The 25,139-nt window shown below is 39.5% G+C and overlaps 3 protein-coding genes across 4 annotated transcripts in view; 2 read left to right on the top strand and 1 right to left on the bottom strand.

The window, feature by feature from the left end:
- bmper (BMP binding endothelial regulator) overlaps positions 1-11,627 on the top strand; it is a 31,468-nt gene extending 19,841 nt beyond the window's left edge. Inside the window, 10 exon segments of the mRNA XM_061674724.1 lie at positions 508-607; positions 708-817; positions 1,143-1,277; positions 1,674-1,778; positions 2,869-2,914; positions 3,000-3,157; positions 3,891-4,092; positions 5,215-5,560; positions 6,605-6,735; positions 8,143-11,627. Coding sequence (XP_061530708.1) covers positions 508-607; positions 708-817; positions 1,143-1,277; positions 1,674-1,778; positions 2,869-2,914; positions 3,000-3,157; positions 3,891-4,092; positions 5,215-5,560; positions 6,605-6,735; positions 8,143-8,324 — 1,515 coding nt within the window. The 3' untranslated portion in view covers positions 8,325-11,627.
- On the bottom strand, positions 10,993-18,791 carry eaf1 (ELL associated factor 1). Its single transcript, XM_061674723.1, has 7 exons — positions 18,682-18,791; positions 17,243-17,352; positions 16,037-16,131; positions 15,832-15,968; positions 14,649-14,815; positions 13,505-13,744; positions 10,993-12,260 (listed from the first exon to the last, which is right to left on the bottom strand). Coding segments are annotated over exons 1-7 (801 nt in total). The 5' UTR covers positions 18,684-18,791; the 3' UTR covers positions 10,993-12,210.
- Positions 18,792-19,533: 742 nt separating this feature from the next.
- On the top strand, positions 19,534-24,131 carry mettl6 (methyltransferase 6, methylcytidine). Of its 2 annotated transcripts, none has more exons than XM_061675722.1 (5): positions 19,534-19,965; positions 20,847-20,981; positions 22,007-22,213; positions 22,310-22,451; positions 23,304-24,131. In XM_061675722.1, exons 1-5 carry the CDS (start codon positions 19,687-19,689, stop codon positions 23,444-23,446), a joined length of 906 nt encoding a protein of 301 aa, XP_061531706.1. In that variant the 5' UTR covers positions 19,534-19,686; the 3' UTR covers positions 23,447-24,131. The 2 variants fall into 2 exon arrangements, with proteins under 2 accessions (XP_061531706.1, XP_061531707.1); XM_061675723.1 differs by having other exon boundaries at positions 22,043-22,213.
- The last annotated feature ends 1,008 nt before the right edge of the window (positions 24,132-25,139 follow it).

Below are 25,139 nucleotides of genomic sequence, written 5' to 3' on the forward strand. Positions count from 1 at the left end.
GTAGGTGCACTGCGTAGTAGGTCGTTCCTTGCGCAAACGAATCGCTCATCGTACTAGTACATCGCTCCTAAGCGGAGCACAAACGAAGAAGTTCAACAAACGAATCACTCGTGTCTCACGGATCGCGAACGATAAGTTCAACAAATGAATCTCTCTTCAGTTCTTCAGTTCCTCAGTACACCAGTTCACTGAACGAATTGTTCAGTTCACAGAAGTCCCTCCCCACCTGCACGCCCCCGACTGCACGCTGGCTGCTCGTTGGTCATTCGCCGAAGATTCAGAAGTGAATGACAGAACGTTTCAGCAGTTCCGTTTCCGCTCCCAGCCAACTCGCTCGCCTCACGGCGGCCAAGCTAAAAGAACGAATCATTTCATAAACTGATTCGATTCAGTCAGTCACTAAAAAGATTTGTTCTTCTGAACGAAACGTTCGCGAACGTAACAACACTAATCTGGACCAGATAGCGATGTTTCTCAGGGTTTGACTGAGTGTTGCTGTTGTTGCAGGGGGGACGCACTCTCTGCATGAAGGAGGCCTGCCCTGTCCTTTCCTGCCCTGCCCACCTCAGCCACACCCCTCCTGGGCAGTGCTGTCCCAAATGTCTCGGTAATTAACAAAAACAAACAAAAAAATACATTCTTGTGTGTGTGTGTGTGCAGGTGTGTGTGTGTCTCACCTTCTAATGGTCGTGGTCCTCGTGCGTCAGGTCAGAGGAAGGTGTTTGACTTGTCTCAGGGGAGTTGTCTGTTCCACAGCGAGGTCTTCGAGAACACCACGTCCTTCGTTCACGACAACTGCACCGAGTGCACGTGCAAGGTAAAACTTCAAGACTCATAAAGTGGAACCTCAGTTCACAAACGAGCCGATTCACAAATAATGTGGTTCACAAACAAAATTAGTAGCGTTTTCACTTGTTTATATATTGTACTGTATTCATGTTTAACAAAATACTCCAAAAGGTATGTAAACATAACTTTATTCTGGGGTCGGAATGCATTAATCCTATTTACATTCGGTTTAATGTGAAACATTGTTTTGATTCACAAACGGGGTTTTTGAAATGAATTAAGTTTGTGAACCGAGGTTTCCCTGTGGAACGAAGTTGTCGGACCTTCGCACGTCTCCATCCGTTCTCGTTCAGGACTCCACCGTGGTGTGCAGGAGGCGCTGCTCGCAAGCCGGCAGTTGCCATGGCGACCGCTGCTGTGACGACTGCTTGTCCTACGTGAAGGTGGACGACGTCAAGTACTGCAGAGTACGCAATAAGATCTACAGGGTGAGAACAGCTCATGGGATGGATGGATGCATGGATGGACATATGAGCAAGGAAGGATGGATGGATGAATGAAGAGATGGGTGGATGAATGGATGGATGGGTGAATGATAGATGGACAGATGGACGGACGGATGTTGGATGGATTGATGGATGGATGGATGGAAGGACGAATGGATGGATGGATGTACAGATGAATGGATGGAGAAACAGATAGATGGATGGATGTACAGATGAATGGATGGAGAAACAGATGGATGGATGGATGGATGTACAGATGAATAGATGGAGAAACGGATGAATGGATGGACAGATGGATGGATGGATGGATGGACGGACAGACGGGTGGACGGATGGATGGATGAATGGCTGACCCTTGCGATGCTCATCCATCCCCAGGAGGGCGACATGTGGTCGTCAGTGAACTGCTCGTTGTGCGCGTGCGTGACAGGCAGCGTCGAGTGTCGGCCAAAACAGTGTGTACCAATCACCAGCTGCCCCTCGGTGAGTGACACGCCGTCCCGGCCAATTGGCATCCAGCTCACCTTTGAATGATTTACACAAACACCGTTACCCAAATTCGCGACATTCAGCTTCGCTTGTGCGAGCGGACATACATGTCTATTTGTCTTTCATCTGTCTATTCATCCTGCCGTCCTTCTGTTTCATCACCCATCCATCCATTTGTCTATTCATCCATGTACCCTTGCATCTTCATTCATCCATTCTTCTACCTTTATTTATACGTGTCTGTCAGTTCCTTACATCTGTCTGTCCATCCGTCTCGTCTGTTCATCCGCCCATCAACCCTTACATCTGTATTCATCCATCCATCCTCACATCTATCTATTAATCCAGACATCCACCCTTACAACCTTCTATTCATTTATGCACCCTCATACCTGTCTATTCATCCAGCCATCCACTCTCACATCTGTATTTATCCATCTATCTATTCATTCTGCCATCCTCCGTTTCCTGTCATCCATCCATTCATGTATCTATGAATCTATCATTACATGTCTATTCATCCATCCATTCTTTTTTCTAATCGCTCATCTGTTTGTTCATCCTTACATCCATTTCATGTCATCCATAAATCCTTTCTTTCCACCAGTCATTCATTCATTCATCCATCTAGCCATTTCCGTATTTATCCATCCTTACATCTGCCTATCATCCTTACATCCTTCTCTCCATTTCCATCTATCCTTCTATCACCCATCTATTCATTCATTCATTCATCCATTTGTCTATTGATCCTTCTGTCTATTGACCTTTCCATCTTTTAGTCATTCATGTTATCACCTATCATTTATTCATCCATTTGTTCTGTTCATCCATCCATCATTGGTTTTCATCCAGCATTTTGTCACTTATTTGTTTTAATTCATCATCATTTCTCCCACTAATGAGCCATTCATCATCATATGAAATTAAATATATGCATGATCCTGTTAGAAGTTTTCTTTGTTAGCTTGGCCTGCTAAATGCTAAGCTTGCGACATCTCCTCAAAAGTGTTCTTCTAAAAAATGTTTTAAAAATGCACTTCCTGCCACGTGACCCCTGTTTGTGTGTGGTTCTGCCCCCCAGAACAAGATCCTGAACCGGACCGGCTGCTGTCCAGTCTGCACTGAAAGTGAGTAAGTTCCCTTCCTCGTTTTGTTCGGTCCCGCCGTGTGTTGCCTTCTTCTTAACGCCGCAATCGTTTTGTCCCCGCGCAGAGCCAGGCGTGTGCACCGTGTTTGGCGACCCGCACTACAACACCTTCGACGGAAGAACTTTTAACTTCCAGGGAACGTGTCAGTACGTGCTGACTCGGGACTGCGGTGGCGGTACCGGCAGCAACGCCATAGCCAATAACGGCGAGTCGAGCTTTACGGTACGATCGCACTCTTTCCCGCGACGTCATCATATTAGGGCATATTGACCAATTAAGTACATATCTGCAAAGCCTTTGTCAAGACCTTTAATTTGAAGTGTGACTCAATGTTGTTTGTTGCAAATACACATTTATCAAGCTACTCTTCGAATTCAATTCAGGTGTGTCTCAATGGGGTATGTTGCAAATCGTTAGCCTAATTGCATAATTGTTGTTTAACAAACAACAAGAAAAATACACAACAAATTCAACAAATAAGAAGAGTCCAGTTGCCTCGATTTGACATTTTCGGTTTATCGTGACCTGGATGACTGATAATCTACACAGCAATAAAGAAAATAAAATTTTTAGCAAGCACTATTTTAATTGATATTGATATTGTGAGAGTGAGTTAAAATGACGCAGGCAATTATGCTATTAGGCTAGCAAAATCAATGTTTCCCCTTGTTACTTGTGAACTTTGACCTACATAGTACAGTAGCAAGTGAAGATGGCAACCCCAAGTGGATAAAAATAATACCTGTACCTAACATGCATGTTATTCTGCTTAATAATGCAAAATACATTTTTATCCGATTACTCAATTAATCGATGGTATAATTGGTACAATACTCGATTCAGACATCCATAGCCTTTGCTTTGATCGCAAGCGTGGGGAAATGCTCATATTTGGCCCGATTGTCGTATGCGTGTACCTTTGAAATAAAAGTCGCGGCCTCCTCCAACCTCCAAGGTGTTGGTGAAGAACGACGCTCGGCGCACCCGCTCCTTCTCCTGGACTCAATCGGTGGAGGTGCGTCTAGGAGGGCTGGTCCTGGGCCTCCACCAGCACCTGACCGTACGCAGGAACGGCACCCGCATCGCGCTCCCCTACCACGGGCCTGGCGTGCACATCGACCTGGACGGATACCTCCTCAAGCTTACCACCATCGCAGGTCAGTTCAAACAGGACATATAATTATAAACTATTCAAAAATGGAAATCGTATATCAAAAGTATATAAAAACTATATATACATACACTGGTTGCCAGCCAATCGCTGGGCACATACAAACAAACTCACATTCACAGCTATGGACAATTTAAAGTCTTCAATTAACCTAGTGTGCATGTTTTGGGAATGTGAGAGGAAACATGAGTATATAGTATAATACCAAACATACAAAATATGGATCATTGACTTTTTTGTATACAAATAGTTGGGTCTATGGAGTGCAAAAATGTACAAAACAAAATTTTTAAATGTTGGAAAATGTAAAAAAAAAAAAAAAAAAAGTAAGAAATGTGAATATTAAAATACAAAAATATGATAAAAACATGAATGAAAATATTTGGACAAAAAATGCAAAAGACTAGGGTGAAACAATAAAATATACAAAGTGTGTATATGAAACGTTTTTTGTTTTTTTTAATCCCCCAAATATTGGAAAATCATACTGAAATATGAGGAAAAAATTAAGAAATTAGAGAACAAAAAAAGGAGCCAAATAAAATAACACATAAACACCAATATCAAACAAAAAAATATAAAAATAGTAGACACATTTTTGGGAAAAGATATGCAAAAATATTAGTATATAATATTATTAGAAACAAATCGAAAATTTTTGAGCTGGCACGGTGACCGACTGGTTAGCACATCTGCCTCACAGTTCTGGGGACCAGGGTTCAAATCCCGGCCCCGCCTGTCTGGAGTTTGCATGTTCTCCCCGTGTCTGGGTGGGTTTTCTCCGGGCACCCTTTCCTCCCACATCTCAAAAACATGCGTGGTAGGTTGATTGAGGACTCTAAATTGCCCGTAGGTGTGAATGTGTGGGCGAATGGTTGTTTGTTTCTATGTGCCCTGCAATTGGCTGGCGACCAGTTCAGGGTGTACCCCTCCTCCCGCCCGAAGATAGCTGGGATAGGCTCCAGCAGCCCGCAACCCTAGTGAGGATAAGCGGTAATGAAAATGGATGGATGGAAAATTGTTGAAAGATTGGATGAAAATAAACTCAAAAGTGTCTTTAAAATGGTGTACAGATGACATGTTCACTCCTTGTTTTTCCCGTGCGCAGGTCTGGAGATTACTTGGGACGGCGACAGTTTCGTGGAGGTGGTGGCCGCCCCGCACTTGCGTGGGCGCCTCTGCGGCCTGTGCGGCAACTACAACGGGCACAAGCGCGACGACACCATGGGCGGCGACGGCCACTTCAAGTTTGATGTGGACGAGTTCGCCGAGTCGTGGCGCGCGTTGGACAGCAACGAATTGTGCGCGCAGCCGGCGCCCCACCGCCGCCCCACCTCCTTCCTGTGTCCCGGCAGCGTCAAGGTCAAATTCCGCGCCCACCGTGAGTGCCAGAAGATCAAGTCGTGGGAGTTCCAGAAGTGTCACCGCGTTGTCGACTTCGCCACCTTCTACAGGTGACGACCTAGGAAAGTACAGTGGATATCAGAAGTCTACACACCCCTGTTCAAATGCCAGGTTTTCACCATTAATGTGACCTATAAGCTGTACAACTCAATAAAAAAAAAAAACAGAGATAATGTGGTTACACTATTTCCACCCTCTTATAATTGGGCCGTTATTGTCTTAAAAATTAACCAATCACATTCAAACTCATGTTAAATGGGAGTCAGTATACACCTGGCACAATTTAAATTGGCTCCAATTAACCCCAAATATATTTCAGAAGTTCTAATTGGGTTTTCATAATTTTTTTTTTTTTTTTTGGGCTGAAGGTTTTGTGTCCAGACTGACTGGTATTTGGAACTGCTCAAAATTCACTCCACTTTGACTAAGGCCCTAGTTGCAGCTAAAGAAGAACAGCCCCAAAGCGACCCAAAGAGATTTTTTTTTTTTTTTACAATTGAGTTGTACAGGTTATAGGCCATATGGTGGACAAGGTTCTAAAATTATTTATACTGGCCTATTTTTTATAGCACAAAAACCTCGCATTTGTACAGGGGTGTGTAGACCTTGTACATCCACAGTATCTGTGACATTGGAGTCTCAATTTGAATTTAGATGTTGATGTTTTACACTGCATTTTTTTAAATTGAAATTGACTTCTTTGCAACTTTTTTTTTTAGTTTTTTAAAAATGTAATATTCGGGGGGGAAAAAAACTTAGAAAAATCAAATTCAAGGGTTAGGGTTCGATTTTAAGATGTTCAATTTTTTTTGTCGGATTATCACAAATTGAATATTTTGATGCTCCGCAAAAAATCTGTGTTAGAAATGAATCTTTGAAAATTTTATATATTTTGATGGCAAAGAAAATTCTGTTAGAAATTCAATTCAAATTCAGGTGGCTCAAATGTACAGTACTTCCATATTTTCATTGAGAAATAGACTTTTTTCCCCTCAACATTTTGAAGAATCAGTTTTGGAAATTTGAACACAGATATACTTTCAAAAGGATCCACTCAACATGATGATGATGAGCCATGTTTCTTTTCTTTGTAGGTCTTGTGTGACGGACATGTGCGAGTGTCCCGTGCACAAGAACTGCTACTGCGAGTCATTCATCGCCTACAGCCGAGCGTGCGAGCGAGAGGGCGTCCCCGTTATCTGGAAGCCTGACACCGCCTGCGTGGGTGAGTCAACGCGCCGCGACCAATCTTGCTCATTGACACATTTTAGGATTTGTTTTTTTTTTGCATATATTTTTGCTCTTTTAAAAGGTAATTATGCTTCGAAAAGTACTAGATGGAAAATATATTTGGGGGAAAAACATACAAAAGATTATGGACAAATACAGACATATTAGACCAGAAAAATTGCACCAAAAATAATTCACAACAAAATATAATAGTAAATTGAAAAAAATATATATAAAAAAGATTAGGGGAAATAAAAAGAATACTGGTAAAAAAATTAAAAAAAAAAATGTTAGAGCAAATAAATGTTGGGAAAAACAACGTTGTTAATATAGATATGATAAAAATACAAGACAATAAATATACAAATATTTGATAAAAATAAAGACAAAAAATAGATGGAGAAACTGAAATCTGAGACAAATTAAATGTTTGGTAAAACAAAGTTATGAGGAAAAACAAGCAAAAATATGAAAGCCCTGATTTCAAAAGAATACAAATATTAGATTACAAATGCAAATATAACTGAAAGGATTTTAAAACCGATACACAAAAATCAGTTGAAAAGTGTATCGAAATAAAAGTGTTGAAATAAAAACACAAAAATAAGAGGAAACGAGTTTTTGAAAAATATGTGAGAGAGAAAAAATACAAAAATCTCAAATATTAGAAAATGATACAGAAATATGAGTGGGTAATTAGAAAAATACAAAAACAGTCAACACAAAAGAAAAAATATCAAACAAAACATACAAACCTAAGAAAAATGTAAATTTGAAAGAACAATTAGGGGGAAGAAGTTGTAAAAAGTATTTTTTTTTATCTTGTTTGTAATCACAGGGGGAAATTAAAATAATAGTGACTAATGTGAATCGTGGGCGACTGGTTAGAATGTGCCTTACAGTTCTCAGGACCGGGGTTCAATCCCCTGCCCCGCCTGTGTGGAGTTTGCATGTTCTCCCCGTGCCTGCGTGGGTTTTCTCCGGGCACTCCGGTTTCCTCCCACATCCCCAAAACATGCATGGTAGCTTAATTGAAGACTCTAATTTGCCCTAATTTGTGAATGTGAGTGCAAATGGTTGTTTGTTTATGTGTGTGCCCTGCGATTGGCTGGCAACCAGTTCAGGGTGTACCCTGCCTCCTACCCGACGAAAGCTGGGATAGGCTCCAGCACGCCCGCGACCCTAGTGAGGAGAAGCGGCTCAGAAAATGGATGGATGGATGGATGGATATATATATATATAAATTAAGAGAGAGAGAGAATAATACTGTGAGTCTCCAATAATAGGACAATTGAGCACTTTTCTAATTGGATCTCCATAGATGGGTATTTACCAATGTATTACTCTACAAGCAAAACAACATGAACATAAAACACATTTTTTTTGTCTTTTTTTTTGTCAGCCACGCAGTGCAAGCACGACGCCGTGTACGACACATGCGGGCCGGGCTGCACCAAAACCTGCGACAACTGGAACGAGATCGGGCCGTGCCACAAGCCCTGCGTGGCCGGCTGCCACTGTCCCGCCAACCTGGTTCTTTTCCAGGGACGCTGCATCCGACCCCTGGCCTGCCCCGGACGGTGACACAGGCACCGGTCCGGGGGTGCGGAGTGAGGAAAACGCATCTCGGACTTGATGAGATGCGGCGAAAGTACTCAGGGTCCAAGTAATCCCCTTTGAAAAAAACACTCAGGAGAGGAAATTGTGGGAGTACGTTCTTGTCTCGGAACCTCACGGGACTTTTGGACTCTTTAAGTCGTGTGGACCTTGTCTGAAACGGACAAGGAGCTTTTATACAGCTAAACAGATTTATGACAAGCTTTTCTACAATTGTTATGTGTTGATACTGTTAATTTATATAGCAAAGGTGGTAGCACGGGTGAGGAGGGCACAGCTAAGAAATGGTTTACAGTGAACCCCTGTTCGCACAAAGCCAGGGAAATGGAAAGTCGATCCACAGGGCTGCACTGTAACTCAGCTTGAATAAAAGCGATTCAGCGGATGCTTGGGCGAGTAACAAAACTTGACCCGTACTGACTTCAGGTTGTCCAAAGGCTTCAAGCGGAAGACTACGATGCTTTTACGTGAATGCCTGTTCTAAGAGTTCGCTTTATAGTTGGGCTTCTGCTGTGTGGTTTGTCAAGTAAAGATCCTGTTTCGAGAAACTTGCCATGGATACCGTAAATCGTACCACTCAGCATGGGCCGTTAGCAAGATATACTGCGGTTCTAAAAAGTCACGGTTTCAAAAACGCTAAAACATTCCATCAGCATAGTGAAATCTGACAAGGCCTGATGGTTACATGCTCATTATTCTATATTAGAGGTGCAACAACTAATCGATTGAAATTGAAACTATTTTGATATTCGATTCATCGTTTCGAGGCATTAATTTAAAATTGTCCATATCCTTAGAATTTCAGCCTCTCAGCAGTATCCATCCATCCATTTTCTGAGCCGCTTCTCCTCACTAGGGTCGCGGGCGTGCTGGAGCCTATACCAGCTGTGGTCGGGCAGGAGGCGGGGTACACCCTGAACTGGTTGCCAGCCAATCGCAGGGCACATACATACAAACAAACAACCATTCGCACTCACAGTCACCCCTTCGGGCAATTTTAGAGTCTCCAATTAATGCATGTTTTTGGGATGTGGGAGGAAACCGGAGTGCCCGGAGAAAACCCACGCAGGCACGGGGAGAACATGTAAACTCCACACAGGCGGGACCGGGGATTGAACCCGGGTCCTCAGAACTGTGAGGCTGACGCTCTAACCAGTCGTCCACCGTGCCGCCTCTCAGCAGTAAATATACTCAAATTTCTGTCGTCCTCCATGAAACCACACTGATTATCTTTGTGTTTAATCACAATAAGACTTTTGTAATATCTGCTGTTACTTTGGAAAACAATTATCAACATTTTTGCCCCTTTTCTGACATGTCACGGACCAAACCAGTTTATAGTAAACTTACTCATTTATTATGAATCATAATCAATTTATGTTTGTGCATTTTCTGCAGTCAGTTTGGGATGTCCTGTTTTTTAATAAAGGGATGGAAATTAAAAGAATTTTAAAAATCAGATTCACTGATTAATCGAAAAAAAATAGTGGACAGATTAGTCAATTATTTAAATAGTTTTTAGTTGCACCACTTCACTATTTATTGTACGTGTTGACTTTTCACTGCATTTTAATCCATATGTATATCTTTTCAATACTGTACAGTATTCATATTCATGTAAAACCCCATTTAGAAAACAATTGGATGTTCGGCGATATAGCGGGGGTTCACTGTAAAGGGACAAAACAAAGAAAAAGCTATTTATGTTTATGTATTGTGTGTACTTTTGTGTGCCCAAATGTGACCCGTGTGTTGTTGTTGTTGAAAAGTACTGTAGCATCTTTGTGGAAGGTGTTCTTTGGAAAAGGAAAAAAACACCTTACCTTCATTATTTAAGAGCCACAATATAATCTTTTAACCAATTGAACGAGTGTCTTCTCTCCAGCCTTCAAATCAAACACAAAAGTTGTTGTTTGTTTTCATATTTTCATACTGAGAGCTTTTCCGACCAATCAGATTTTAGATTCACCACTCGCTCAATTTTCCCGTCCTCTGATTGGTTGAGCTCAAAATGTGCGTGAGATTGATTTACTGAGGAGGGAGACGTTGGACATGATTCAACAGTCTTTTTTCCAGGCACCGCATTTTCAAGGAAAAACTCGACTTTGTGACGCTTGGTCAACCACAAATACTTTCTGTCTGGCCTGTTTCAACGAGGAAAAATGATTTTTTTGTTTTAATTTTTTGGGGCACTTTCAGAGTAGCATGTATGAGCACGACAGCTAGCTTACAGCGGGAAGCAGAAAAGGAAGGGAAGTCCAATTCCGTCTGTTAGCATCTCCGGTGAGTACGACGGATTTTACGTTTTTGTCATGTTATTTTATGAATTGTAGTGTACACACTACAACCTCGATAGAGGTTTGTAGTTGTTTGAATGTGATGTATTGGATGATAAAGGTACCCGTTTCTTAATGGTATTCATACTCTTCTTTAATGCAAACATTTATGTAGCGGGGTTTTTTTGTCCATTATTTTGCATTGTGGTGGTGTTATTGAGAAGTGGATTACGTCGCTGAAGGCCCAGGTCCTAAACTCACTAGTGAGGACAAAGCCCACCAGGAGAACGACTGTGTACAAGTAAGCTGAATAGCAAGGACTACACTTGCACAATATCAACATGGGACAGCAGCAAACACTCTTTCCGCACATTTTATTTGAACACAGACTTATGTACAACACCAAGAAGCTGCAGAGCTGAAGTGGCAACACTGGGATCCTCTCTGCTGCAATTTCATACAAAATCACCACCAAAATAGAAATACCAAATTCATACAAAATCACCACCAAAATAGAAATACCAAAAATACTTTATAAGAGTCCAAACGCACAACTCATAACAAGAAACAGGACCCCGAAAAAGCAGTAACGCAACTGCTCTTGTCAGCATGACAATCAGATCATTTTTTTTTTAAACAACCAGTTGATCTCATTTAATCATGCGACTGACTGGGATTCAAATGAACCTTTTTGCAGCTGTGCCTTCTGGGGCTGCAAATGTCTGACTAGCTCATGTATGTCATTTTTACTTTAAAATTGTGAAAATTTACTTTCAAAGACTAATTGGTTTTAAATTGAATGTTTTTGTCGCTAACAGTCTTTCCTGAGGCTAAAAATCAGGTGTGTGTGTGTGTGTGTGTGTATATATATATATATATATATAATGACAATGACTTCAAATTCCCTTTAAACTGCTAATTTTATCATGTCACTGACCGTTTTGTAGCTAATAGTCTCCTGAGGGCAAGATTCTTGAATATAATTTTTTATAGATGTCAAAATCCATTTAAAACACTAATTGATAATGTCACTGACTTAAAATAAACCCTGTTTTGTCTCATGGCTGGTCTTTTTAAAAACAAAAAAAATAATAATTTTTTACACTTTGCTAGTTTATTTTCCGTGACAGTATTTGACATGGTTTGATTGCTTTTTCACATAGTTCTGACTTGGTTTGTGACTCGAGTAGGAAAAATCTTATCAATTTAAAAAAAAAAAAAAAAATGTTTTCTTCGTAAACACGGTGGATAACATGTTTGGACTGGTGTCCTTAAACATTACATTACCGTAAACCTTATTGTCCATCTCTAAAGTTTATTTTTGTTAAAAGGACTAGGATGTAGCTCAAAAACAAAAGAACAAAAGTATCGAAAATAAATCACACTCTGGTATAGAATTTTCCATCAATAAAGTCTTTTCTCTTGTACAAAATTAAATATGTGACATCATTTGGGAAAAAAATACACTCTTCATCTTCCCCTGTGCGTGGGGAACCCATAAAACTAACAACAACAACAAAAAGGTACAGTTAGGCCAGCGTCGGTGGGTGCGGTTCATCCGTCGGCGGCTGACCGGATCAGTGGTCGTCGCTGTCGCTGCCCGACTCGCTGAGCTGAAGATCACTTCCTGTTTCCGTCATCACAAGACAAGAAAGAAAAGTTGGTCGAGGGACATTTTCACAGCCAAACAAGTCAAATGGGAAAACATTTGCTTGGTTAAATTACCTGTTTTTGCCCATGCATGTTCAAATGTAAATTTACACAATAGATTTTGTTTATATTCCTATAGACTTATGTATTATTACATTGTATTTATTGTATTTTAATTTATAGAACTATATATAAAATTATAATGTATAAATGTACATATAATATTTTAAAAAATGTATGATGTGCATATACAGAGTAAAAAATTAAATATAATAAAGAGAGAAAAAATTAAATGCATTTTACAATAAAGGTTTACATGTTTTTTTACCTAGTTTTGAGTGGTTTTTGATGTTTTTTTTAACTGATTTCTTTGACTTCGGGGGGGGGGGGGACTGTTGACTGTTTCGTTATACTTTTTTGGACCTGGATTTGACTTTTTTCTTTTCTTCCCTAGTTTTGACAGTTATTTGACTTATTTGAATTTTTTTTTTTTTTTTTTTTTGTCTTGTTCTGACATTTTGACTCTTATTCGTTTTTCGGGGGGGAGTCAAACGGACTCCATCTCTGGACAACACCCGTCCATATAGCTCGGACAGTGAGAAAGTTAGTGAGCATGTCATTCACAGTATTTATTAATTTAATTGCAATAAATAAATTTAATTACAGTAAGTTAGCACCCATTATTTCTGTCATGTTGGAATGTTGATTTGTCCTAAACTTATGTCAGTGACCAATCCTTGAATGCCCCCTAGAGGTCATTGGTGTTTTAACTTTTGTCTAAAATACTAGAGAATCATTTTAGCTGGGACGGGCTCCAGCAAGCCCGCAATCCTTATGAGGATAAGATGTACAGAAAATGGATGGATGCAGTATACAGTACACAATTATATACAATAAATGACCAACTCATGTAAATAAGACACATTGCTCCATCTTGTGATCGGCCCCAAAAATCCTGATCGTGTAAAGCCTAGTTATTATGATGTGAATATAAATTAGTACAAATACATTTTATAATATTAAATTTACCTAATGATTGCAGTATTTTCTTGTCTATAAAGCAAAATTTTATGTTCTAATTTGAGGGTAGGTTGACAACTTCATGCTAAATAGTATTATTAAGATTTCATTTTAATTTTTACAGTCTAAGCACGACATGAGGAGTTTGTCTTGTCTGTGAAGTCAATTATGCTGCTGAATATTTCCACGTGAGACACTCACTGAGCGTGTTGATGAGCTGGTGGTTGGCGGGCGGCTGCCGCTCGGCACCCCCGTTGGCGAGGGCGTGGCGGCCGGGGGGCGGAGTGGAGACGGGTCCCGGCGGGCGGACGCCGTCGCGCTCACCGGCACCCCCTGCGCCGCCGTCGTCGCTGCTGTCGCCCGCGCTGGGCGACGCGCTATCTGAGCCGCTGCTTCCGCTGCTGCTCATCTGCTCGATCACGTCCACTTCGGCACGCAGCTCTGCCAGAAGGGAAAACAATAACTCAGCACTTTTGATCATTAGTGGGCGATAACATAAAGCAATAAATAAAATAAACTGCCAGTCCTCCATGTCAACACTGATTTTTTTTTAATTCAACAGCCGTCAATGGCAGTGAATGAGTTATTAAAAAAAAAAAAAAAAAAAAAAAAAATGGGACCAGGATAAATCTTTTCAAAACCCTATTTACCAGTAATATAACCAATACCCTGTACATATCAGTTGAATGAAAAATAAATAAATAAACCTAGATAATGTGGTTGGCAAAGTGTTTACACCCTCATGGCTACTTCACCAGTCGGTATTCACAATAAACCAAATCACATTCAAACTCATGTTAAATGTGAGTCAGTGCACACCTGCCACCATTTTATGTGCCTCTGATTAAGCCCAAATAAAGTTCAGTTGTTCTCATAAGCTTTTGCTGACATTTTCCCCCACAAAATTTTAAAGCAAATTCAATCAAGTCATTACTTTGGTTCAGCAAGTCATAAGTCAAGTAATGGAATCTTGCACAGTCACAATATGCAACTTTCTCAAAATGAAGTTTTTCTCGAACAAATATGTCTTGGAAAAAATAATAATGTTTTTTAAGAAAAATCTCGGCATTTTCAAGAGAAGACAATACATGGTGGTATTTTGCAAGAGTAATTCATACATAAATGAACAAACACAAATACATTTCCGACAACTAAATGATGGATATTTTCCAATAGGGCCTTGCTTTTCAATCGCTCTGTAGTAAAGGTTTAAGTGGAGTCTCATGAATACAAAAGTCAAGCAAGTTAAGCACAGCCATTGGCACCGAAAGTCTGACTCCAGTCCAGTCATGTGACTCAAGTCCCCCTCTGATGTTAACTGTGCGCCGCCATGACGCCACCTTACCTCTCTTGATGTCATCCAGCTGCGGTTCGGGCGAGGGGTTGTCCTTGGAGGGCGACGTCTTGGCGGCGACGCCCGGCTTGGTGGGGGCCCGGAACTGGGGTCCCGGCTGGTTGCTCCGCACTGCCTGCTGCTCGATGCGTGCTTGGATCTTACTGCTGCCCTCCGCCCTGAACCGACGCACATTAGCCACATCTTTGCTGCCCTCGAGTGAACCAACCTCATCATTACGAGGAATGGGACACTCGAGCTTTTTTTAAAATGGGGTTTTACAGTACATTGTTCTCCTACATAGTTACCGTTTTGCTTTAACAAATTAATTCATCCGCCAATTTTTGTGGGGAGCCTGTCCTCCACTATTCACAAAAAAACTCACCAATTTTTGTGCTCAGGCCAAAGCAATAAATGTATTACTCTGCTGTTTTTTAGGTTTTATTCATTTATGGTGTTTTTTTTACCATCTGCATTTGATATTTCCTGTTTTCTTGGAGGTCCTTGAATATACCTCGTGGGAGGGAACAGTCAAACCGAAAATTGAAAGTTTTGTTTTGTTCTGTATGCCTCCCGATGCAGCTAATAGTCTGTGAAGTTTACTTTCCCGTTACAATTTTCCTGTAATTCCCAACAATTAATATTGTGCGTAAACGCCAAAAGATGAGTTTAATCACTTCAATTGTTCGTGTAAAGTGCTAAAACATGTATTTGTTGGCACATGTGTGACGTCACATCAGTTCGTGCTAGCGTCTTATATCAATTCCCGGCCAGTGCCCGGGGAAAAAAATGAGTGTTGAGTCAGAACAAATCATATGACTCGCTTTGGCGACCCCCGATGGGTCAAACCGAAAGTCACAACATGGTAGCTAATACTATTGTTGAGCCTGCTGTGAAGGTGGTTTGTTTGTGTTGAAGAATTTAACTACTGAATGCAGTTCTGTATGTAACATGACTTCATGATTGTGTACATACTGGATACATGTGTGTTGCTGATTATTCTTTGGCTGCATTGTTACAGATCGCAGTAAATAAATCGATCCAAGCGGAATTAGCATTTTGTCGGAACAGACGCACGCTAAATTCATGCTAATATATAATGTGAAACGCCAAAGACGGGCTTACAGAAATTAACCGCGATATAGCAAGTGAACACTGTGTATTATTATATTAATGTGTCAAGTGGCGCGCTCACCTGGTTTTCTTGACCTGGATGCTGCTGCTGAGCTTCTCCAGGACGAAGCTGCCCGTGTCGTGATTGATGATGAGCACGCAGTCCTTCTGGTACTGTCGCTTGTTCCCTTTGAACACCGTCATGGGCGGCGTGGAGCCCTACAACAACAACAACTTCAACACACTTTTCGAGCAAATACAAACCACGCGTTTGTGAGGAGGCGTACCGGAATGTGGGGCAATGTGATAGTGACTTCGTCTCCTTTGCCCACGTGTAGCTCTCCTTCACAGCTCGTGTCGATGGACGCCGGTTTGAAATCATCTTTTAGAATGAGAATAATTCAAATGACCAATTAACTGACAGAAAGTTTTCAACTGCTTTTTTGATAGTGGTGTCATATTGAACAGAATGATGTTGGACCAAAGCTTAACTTCCCCTAGGTGGCTTGTGTTGTTTCCTTCTTTATAGTTTGTTTTCCTTGTCTAATTTCTAGTACTTGAGTATTTCTCTGTGCTTCTAATATTTTTTTTGCTAATGTTCGGTACTCTCAAATATTTTTGTCATATATTCATTTGGCTTAATGTTTGTGTATTTTTTAATATTTTTATTTTCTCGTTGTAAAAGAGGTCCCATCCAATTCTGGTGTTGCATTTCAAAATAAAAGTCCCCAGAAATCATCATATTTCACTGTCAATACCACTTCTTTTAAGAAATGATCCCGATGTTTTGATGGATTTTGCTATTTAAACAGCAATAAAGTGATAGTGGACATCTGTAAGATGGGTGGTTTCCTACCTGAAGTAAAATACATTTACAAATGTAAAAAATATGCATCCATCCATTTTCTGTACCGTTAATCCTGTTTAGGGATGTGGGGGGAATATACATTTTCAATTTTTTTTTTTTTTTTTAAATTTACATTTTTCAGTGTTACATTATTTATTATTGCATTAGAACCATTTCTCTTTTTGGGCCTTTATATGCTCCAAGCCCATCCCAGTGTCCTCCAGGACTGGACTTGTGTTGCAAGACCGAAAGGATTATTTTGATTATTTATTTCAGGGGTAATGACAGTGAAATATGCAGATTCGAGGTTGTGTTTTTGTCTTGCAATGCGTGTTTTTAATCCTTTTTTAAATATCAGCATGCATTGATATCCGTGTATTATTGGTCTGATTTATTTTGAAGGTGGCTTTTGCTGCGCGTTGGCGGCGTATTACCGTAATGCCTAGTATGAACAAAATTAGCGGCGACTGGCTTGACCGCACTCGGTATTAGAATCAGTCAGTATGACAGTTGTTAACCTTGCTGTACCTCTCTTACCAGTCAAGCACTATGAATATGTTCTTATCTTGTCAATGGACTGCTAAATGTGATGAAATAAGCATGCAGAATAATGAAATATGTGTTTGTGTGGTGGTTGTTGACTCACATCTGATGGTGTGAAAGGAGGACTTTGGTGTTTTCTCAAAGCTTTCCCCGAGCTTCAAAACATGTTCTTCTTTGTCCAGCAACGGGTTCGTACTTCCGTTCATCTTCTCCCTTTGTTGTCGACGAAGGAGCCGAACGTTCAAATTTGCATCACAAGTTCCACGCACAAAAAAAATAAATAAAAGACTACAATCTTGTAAAATGAGCGAAATTTGCCCCAAAAAGTCAGCTTCGACAAGGTTAGCCAGGCGGCTAACTGCTAGCAAAACATCCCGTACGTCACTAAGGCGCGTCACGTCCGCCTTGCACCAACGTAGACAAACACATTTGGAAATAAAAACTGGAAATTTAACCAAACGCCTGTATTGAAATGCTAAACGTAGACAAACACATTTGTAAATAAAAACTCGAAATTTAACCAAATGCGTTTATTGAATTACTATCTGACTCTATATTATATATGTATGTGTGTGTGTATAGGTCTAATATTTTGGTATTCTTGGCCAATATTTGTGGGGGGGGGGGGGGGGTTTCTAATACGTTTGTATTGTATGTCTTATATTTGTGATTATTTTCTATTATTTTGCCGTAATTTATTTTGGTATTTTCTTTTAAAATATATATATATATTTTTCGTTTAATATTTTATATTTGTGTGCTTTTGTCTAATACTTTTGTATTTGATAAAGAATTTTGTACTTTCTCATGTCTTTACCGTAATACTTTTTGTTTGAGCTAATATTGTATTTTTTTTCAAATATTTCCCCAATATTCTTGTGTAATATTGTGTGTATCTATCTTTATATTTTTGTATTATTTTTGTATCTGTGTCTGATATTATTTTGTGTGTAGTATTTTTGTATCTGTCTACACTGTTCAGTTTTTATTTTATTTTTATTTTTCTCTTTGTTTTTAAATGTTTTAAAGTTGTTTGCTCTTTATTTTTGCTTGTAATCATGTAAAGCACATTGAGTTATTGTGTATGAAATGCGCTCTATAAGTACATTTCCTTTGATTTGCTCATCTTTTATATGTGTGTGTAGTATGTTTGTCTATTTTTTGCTCGTCTAGTATTTTCCTATTTGCTTTTTATCTAGTACTATGCTATTTTATTGTGACTTTTTTTTCATCTTGTTTTGCAGTTTTTGTCTAATTTTAATTCTTTTTTTAACAGAAGCTTGAACACGCTGCTAGTAGCCAGTAGAGGTCACCAGTGCACAATTTTAAACAACTCGTAAAAGATTATGACTGACAAAGCCACATAATACTTAAAACTTTATGATAAAAGATGCGATATAGCTCAATGAATTTCTTGACAAACATAACTACTACCCTGCTGAATATTTATGCTGTCTTCCCAAGTGTGCTGGCAAGTTGGAATTCCCCAAAACGCAAACGTCACATCTTTTTAAAACGTTAAATCAAATCTTTCATACTCACATCCAACCGATGTACGCCAACTATATTTCTTTGTTTTTAACAACTTCTTAACGAGCTTTACAAGCAAAACAGCTCCTAGTGTGTACAAATGTTCACTTAAAAAAATAAAAATAAAGTGCTCGAACGTTATGACGAAATTAGTTGTGCTTTTTAAAGAGTTTGACAACGTGTTTACACGTGTGACGTGACGTCTACGCTCCACTCGGACCATGACAACCAGCAGATTTTTTATTTAAAATAAAAAGTCGTTGGTGCACGTCGTGTCAGTGAAAGAGTTTAGGCCTCAACGTTCCACATTAAAGAGTTAACTATAAAAACGCATTTGTGTCTTATGTTGGTCAGGACACAAGCTACCACAAGATAATTAAAAACAAGAGTTAACATTTGCCTTTTTAGGTGCTTAAAGCATTTTTAAGTTCCACGGTGAAGAAACACTATAAATGGATGATTATTCAATTAAACGCCATTGTACATTAATCACGTACGTTATGAACAGGCTAATATTAGAAATTAGTGTGGGAAGGGGGCGAGGGCCATATTCCACTTTTAATTGTGAAACTGTGAACTAGAAGTAAACATTTGTAAGTACTTTTATTTAATTAGGAGTGACCTCATTGTTTTTGTTTTTTACGTGTAGTTGCTACACGGACACATTGTAAGGGGGATCCCCAATGTTAAGTCTTCGGAGGCTTATCCTAATTTTAATTTAAGCAATACTGAAATATTTTCACGCATAGAAATAATGTTCTTTTTTAAGTAATGTATTCACTTTGAGGCCTCGTTTTGAGTTTGTTGGCCCTTGTGACTTCCTGGACTAGTTTCTACACGGATCACATGAGCTGTTGGACAACATGGACGTGGTTGTTCAAAAATGTTCATTTCTGGGGTTGTTGAATCGAACTTTAGCGTTGTTTCTCATCTCCGGTTAACAATTTGCTCGAAATTGAAATATGTCCTATCTGTAATAATAAATACCGATCAACTGGAAGCTCTTCTTAATGCAGCATGGCCGCATTGAAGACTGAAACTTTGTCCCCTGTTGATAGCGTGACACTTTGTGACGACGGCGGCGTGGGAATAGACGTCACCAAACAAGATGTTTTGAGCCATGAGGAGGGGAAGATAGGAGGAGAGCAGACTTTGGTCTCCTCCTTCAAGCAGATGAAGCTGGAGAGAGATGCGCAGAAAAACTGGGACTTGTTCTACAAAAGGAACACCACGAATTTCTTCAAGGACAGACACTGGACCAGCAGAGAGTTCGATGAGCTCAAGACGTGTAGACAGGTGAAAGGAAGGTTCGCGAAAACGAAAGCCCTTACAAAGTGGGCCACCATAACGTGGTGCATTTAGGTACTACAGAAACGCATTGTATAAAAAGAGGCCATTTCAGGTCATACATTAGATTTGAAATATATATTATGTTTTGGGGATTTCTTTTTCCAGATTATACTTGTACTTTTGACATGTTAAGCACGTTCAGGTACAAAGTGTAAAGTAGCATTTCTTCTTAACAAAAACACTCACTTAAAAGCTGTGTTGCATTAAAACTGCGCTGACAAGTTATCCAACAAGTTACTTACGTAAATGAAACTGAGTAATGTAGTGTATTACTAGTCACCTATGTTGATGGCCTATTCAGTGGCCATATCTGTTTACATTTGGTTGTAGTGGTCTTTAGTGTGAAGCCTACTTTTGAAAATCTTAAATCTGTCAAAATAGAAGCGATTAAAGGGAGTTAAATACATTTATGAAATATGACAGATTTGACCATATTGTGTATTCCATTCATGTTTTTTTAAGTGAGTTAATTAAAATCCGGTGAAACCATGCTCATTCGTAGCTTGGCGATTGATGATGATGATGTCAGTCAGTGGTCAATCCTATTTAAATTTGGTCATTACTGTTGCAGGCAGCTTTGTGTTTGTTGTTTGGTGTGATGGTCCCAAGAGGAAACACTGGGATTGTGATATTTTAATCCTCAAAATCAGTGACAGTTTGCAGGTTAAAGTTAAAATTGAAACAAGTTATAATTTTTTTTTTAATGTATCCAGCTTTAACTGCACCAAGAAGTCCAGGAGCGTCTAAAACAAAATACTTAAACAACTACAGTAAAGCCGTCCATGACCTGTGTGTGTGTGTGTGTGTGTGTGTGTTTGCGTTTGCAGTCTGACTCACACAGGCTAGTCCTGCTGGAGGCGGGATGCGGCGTGGGCAATTGCATCTTCCCTTTGCTGGAGGACCAGGACAACATCTTTGTCTACGCCTGCGACTTCTCGCCCAGAGCGGTCGACTTTGTCAAAGTGAGTCGGGGCCACTTCTTAGTGGTATGATCCTGACTTACGAGCAACCCTACTTTCGAGTTTTTGTTGTTGTTTGTTTTTTTTTGACACGAGGCGTTGCTCGGCCAATTTCCTGCTTTGACTTGCAAGTAAAAATTTGAGGTATGAGCACTGGTGGCAGCAAACTCAACTCGTCTCACTTGACAACAAATAGCAGTTTGTAACATTATGAATATTTCTTTTAAAAAAAAGTGCTTTCAAGCTGTTTATTGCAACTCCCATCTTTTAAGTTTACTGTTAAAGTAAATGTAAAACAAAGAGACTTACACATATATTTAAAACAACCACATAGCTTTGTTTTAGGAGTCTTAGCTTAACACCAACTAACAATGCAAAACGCCATAGATGGGCTAACAGATACGTTCAACTTTGCAGTGTTATAAGCCTATACAGTAGCAACAATATAACAACACTAATAGGCATTTTTTTAACCTCTGCACAAAAACGACTGCAACTTACCAAGTCACTTAGTTGTGACAAAACACAAAACATGTGTGGTAGGTTGATTGGAGACTCTAAATTGCCCGTAGGTGTGAATGTGAGTGTGAATGGTTGTTTGTTTATGTGTGCCCTGCGATCGGCAGGCAACCAGTTCAGGGTGTACCTTGCCTCCTGCCCAATGATAGCTGGGATAGGCTCCAGGACTCCGGCGACTATAGTGAGGATAAAGCGGCTCAGAAAATGGATGGATTTATGATGGAATTATGATTTGATCTTATTTAAAATAAATGTTTTAATTGTAATTGTAATTTTTATATTTTAAATGTTTGTGTATTTAGATTTTAATTTGGTTAACGCTTTGATTAGATATTTTTTCATTTTCTATATTTGAAATGTCAATGTAATGTTAATGGTAAAGATGTCATTTTGATTTTGATTTTAAATTTTTACATGTTCAATTAGTTTGTATCTAATTTTAATTTGGCGCTAGCTTGTGAGCGGCACGGTGAAGAATGGTTAGCTCATCCGCCTCACTTTGAAAGCAGAGCAGGAACGACACATTTGATGTTTTCGACCGACAGAAGAACCCTCTGTGCCGTGCTGATCGCTGCTCGGTATTCCAGTGCGACCTCACCCGCGACGACCTACGGCACAACGTTCCCGAGGGAAGCGTGGACGTGGCCACTCTCATCTTCGTGCTGTCCGCCATCCATCCCGACAAGATGGCGCTGGCCGTGCGCAACATCCACAGGGTACGGGGCGCGATTGTGGCTGAGGCCCTTCTGAATGCGCAGAAGTTTACTGTACTTGCCGAGCAAAGCGTCACTTTCGTGTTGTTCACCCCGAAGGTGCTGAAACCCGGCAGCGCCGTTCTCTTCCGAGACTACGGTGTGCACGATCACACCATGCGGAGGTTCAAAGCCAGCAGCAAGCTGGCAGATAACTTCTACGTGCGACAGGATGGAACCAGATCCTACTTCTTCTCCAAAGGTGCCCATATGTTCCCGTCCGCACAGTTAAATCATGTACAAATGCTGAAAGAGCAGCATTCGCGCGCACACTATATAATGAAGAGTGTCATTTCAAGATTACATTACATTGGGCAAAGCAATACGGTAGATGTGGTAACAGGTTCACTTGCACACATGGAAAAATGTTAGACATAAAATTTCCAAATATTAGACTAAAAATAGAAAAAAATGGGTTTTTTTATGCGTTACAAAAAAAAATGTACAATACAAATAGATTAGACTAAAACGAGTGGACAAATATTACACATTTAGTAGTTACACTTGTAACAAGAGCCAAAGCTATATTGATCCAAATATTGGAGAAAAATATACACATAAACACACATTAGAGAAAATAAAAATACATTAAAACATGGAAAAATGTTAGCTATAAAATATTTATATAATATAATGTCTAAAAAAAGCTTTACAAAAAATTGAAAAGTGTTGGATCAAAATACAAAAATCCCCAACTATTAGAAAATATTTGGAATTCAATAACTAAATACCATCAGAAAACAGCCCAAAAATACATAAGTGCAAAAATATTAGATTAAAAATGGAATAATAATAGGAACAAATGACAAAAATATTTGAGAAAAATTTATAATATCAAACAAATATCAGAAGAAAGCATAATGAAAAAATATGGCCTTCACTTGGGCTGTCTTTCACCAAGTTTTGTAGTGTCCTCTTTTTCGCTGTATGAGCCACGTACTTTTCTTTAGTCGTCTTCTATGGTTCGCTTATTCTTCTTTTACAGTTATGGATAATATGACAACAATCATCAACTATGTCATTTCCCAACTGCCTTGTGTTCGCGTATTTCCAGAATTTCTGGCGGCGCTCTTCTCGGACGCGGGCTTCCGCTGCGTCGTTAACGAGTACATCCAGAGGGAGACGGTCAACAAGAAAGAAGGACTTTGCGTTCCCAGAGTCTTCTTGCAGAGCAAGTTCATCAAACTGGAATCATGATGCCAGCGGACTCACGGAGAAAGACAAAGAATGGACAGAACGTTCCAGAAGACAATGGTTGAGTTTTAATGTTGTATAGTTTTTTTTTTTTTTTAACGTATCAGTCATTGGTCCAATTTTTCAAACTACGTATGTGATGGGAGTTGTAAACAGCAATAAAAATGAATGACTTTTACAAATAGTTTTATTATTTAAAATGTTTTAACATCTATTAGGGGAAACCCTAAATGTTAATTATTTTACTTCAGGTCATAAGCCCATGTAGAAAGGATGACATTGAATATTCGCATGGCTGAATAAATGTAAAATAAAATGGGTTCTGCTTTTGTTGAGTGAAAGGTTCCCATGAGTCATCCTGAGGAAGCAGTCAGGAAGTGAAAGCAAGCAAAAGGTTATGTGACCAACCCTGGCTGCAACGTTTACATCGCGGTTACTTAACTTCCTCAAAACATTTGGTAACAAAGCAACAAGTGCAAGTTGGATTATCCGGCTGACTGGTTACAGCATTACACCTTGTAATTCTGTTATTTTCTAATTCTCCCACCGTGTGCATCTATAATGGTATCTACTTGCCAATACATCTTTAGACCCGTCTTATCTACTAGTTATCTATCCAACATGGGACAACACTAGAAATGACACAATGTTAAATAGTCAGTGTACAGCTTCTGCATGAGTAAATTTACTGCGGCCCTTTAACATAACTCAAACAGCCATTGTCTACATTTTTGACAACAAAAGTGAGTACACCCCTATGTTGAATGCAAACCGTTAATCAGTAAGACATACGTTTTGTATACATAAGTCTTCGTATGTATACATACGGTGTATGTGCTTTGCTATACATCTACGTATACCAAAACCGGTTCAAGCTACCATCTATAGCCATCAACCTATGTATAAAACTGCCCACATAACTATATTTACGTATGTTTTCGCTACATCTTTATCTATACACACTTCTAACTACACATACCTTTACATCTGAACCTATTTATACATCTTCCTATAGACCTACCTATCTATACATCCATGTAGCCAGCTATACATCTACCCAACTATACATTTATTTACATACATATACATCCACATACTGTATGTATACATTTACATACCTACAAGTCCCCTCCAAAGGTATTAGAACGGCAAGGTAAATTAATTTGTTTTTGTTGTATACTGAAGACATTTGGGTTTCAGATCAAAAAATGAATATGAGACAAAGTTTCAGAATCCCAGCTTTTATTTCATGGTATTTACACTTAGATGTGTTCAAACAACTCAGGACAGAGCAGCTTTTGTTGGAACCCACCCACTTTTCAAGTGAGCAAAAGTGTTGGAACGTGACTGATGGTTGTTTTTAGTTGCTCAGGTGTTGCCTTTTAGATTGCTTAAACATTAGATAGTGCTTGTTTTTGGCTTTTGGTTGCGCCTGTGAAAACTGTATTTGCTGTTAAGCAAACATGAAGACGAGAAAAGCAAACCGTTTTGAAGCTGAGAAGAGGAAAAATCGATCAGAGCTGTTGCACAAATATTGGGCACAGCCAATACAACAATTTGGAATGTCCTGAAAAATAAGAAAGAAACTTCTGGTGTACTGAGCAGTAGACATCGAACAGGTCGGCCAAGGTTATCAACGGCATTTGATGACAGAAACATTGTGAGAGCTGTGAAGAAACACCCAAAGAACAGTCAG

This window comes from Phycodurus eques, chromosome 4 (assembly GCF_024500275.1).
Source record: "Phycodurus eques isolate BA_2022a chromosome 4, UOR_Pequ_1.1, whole genome shotgun sequence".
Taxonomy (NCBI): domain Eukaryota; kingdom Metazoa; phylum Chordata; class Actinopteri; order Syngnathiformes; family Syngnathidae; genus Phycodurus; species Phycodurus eques.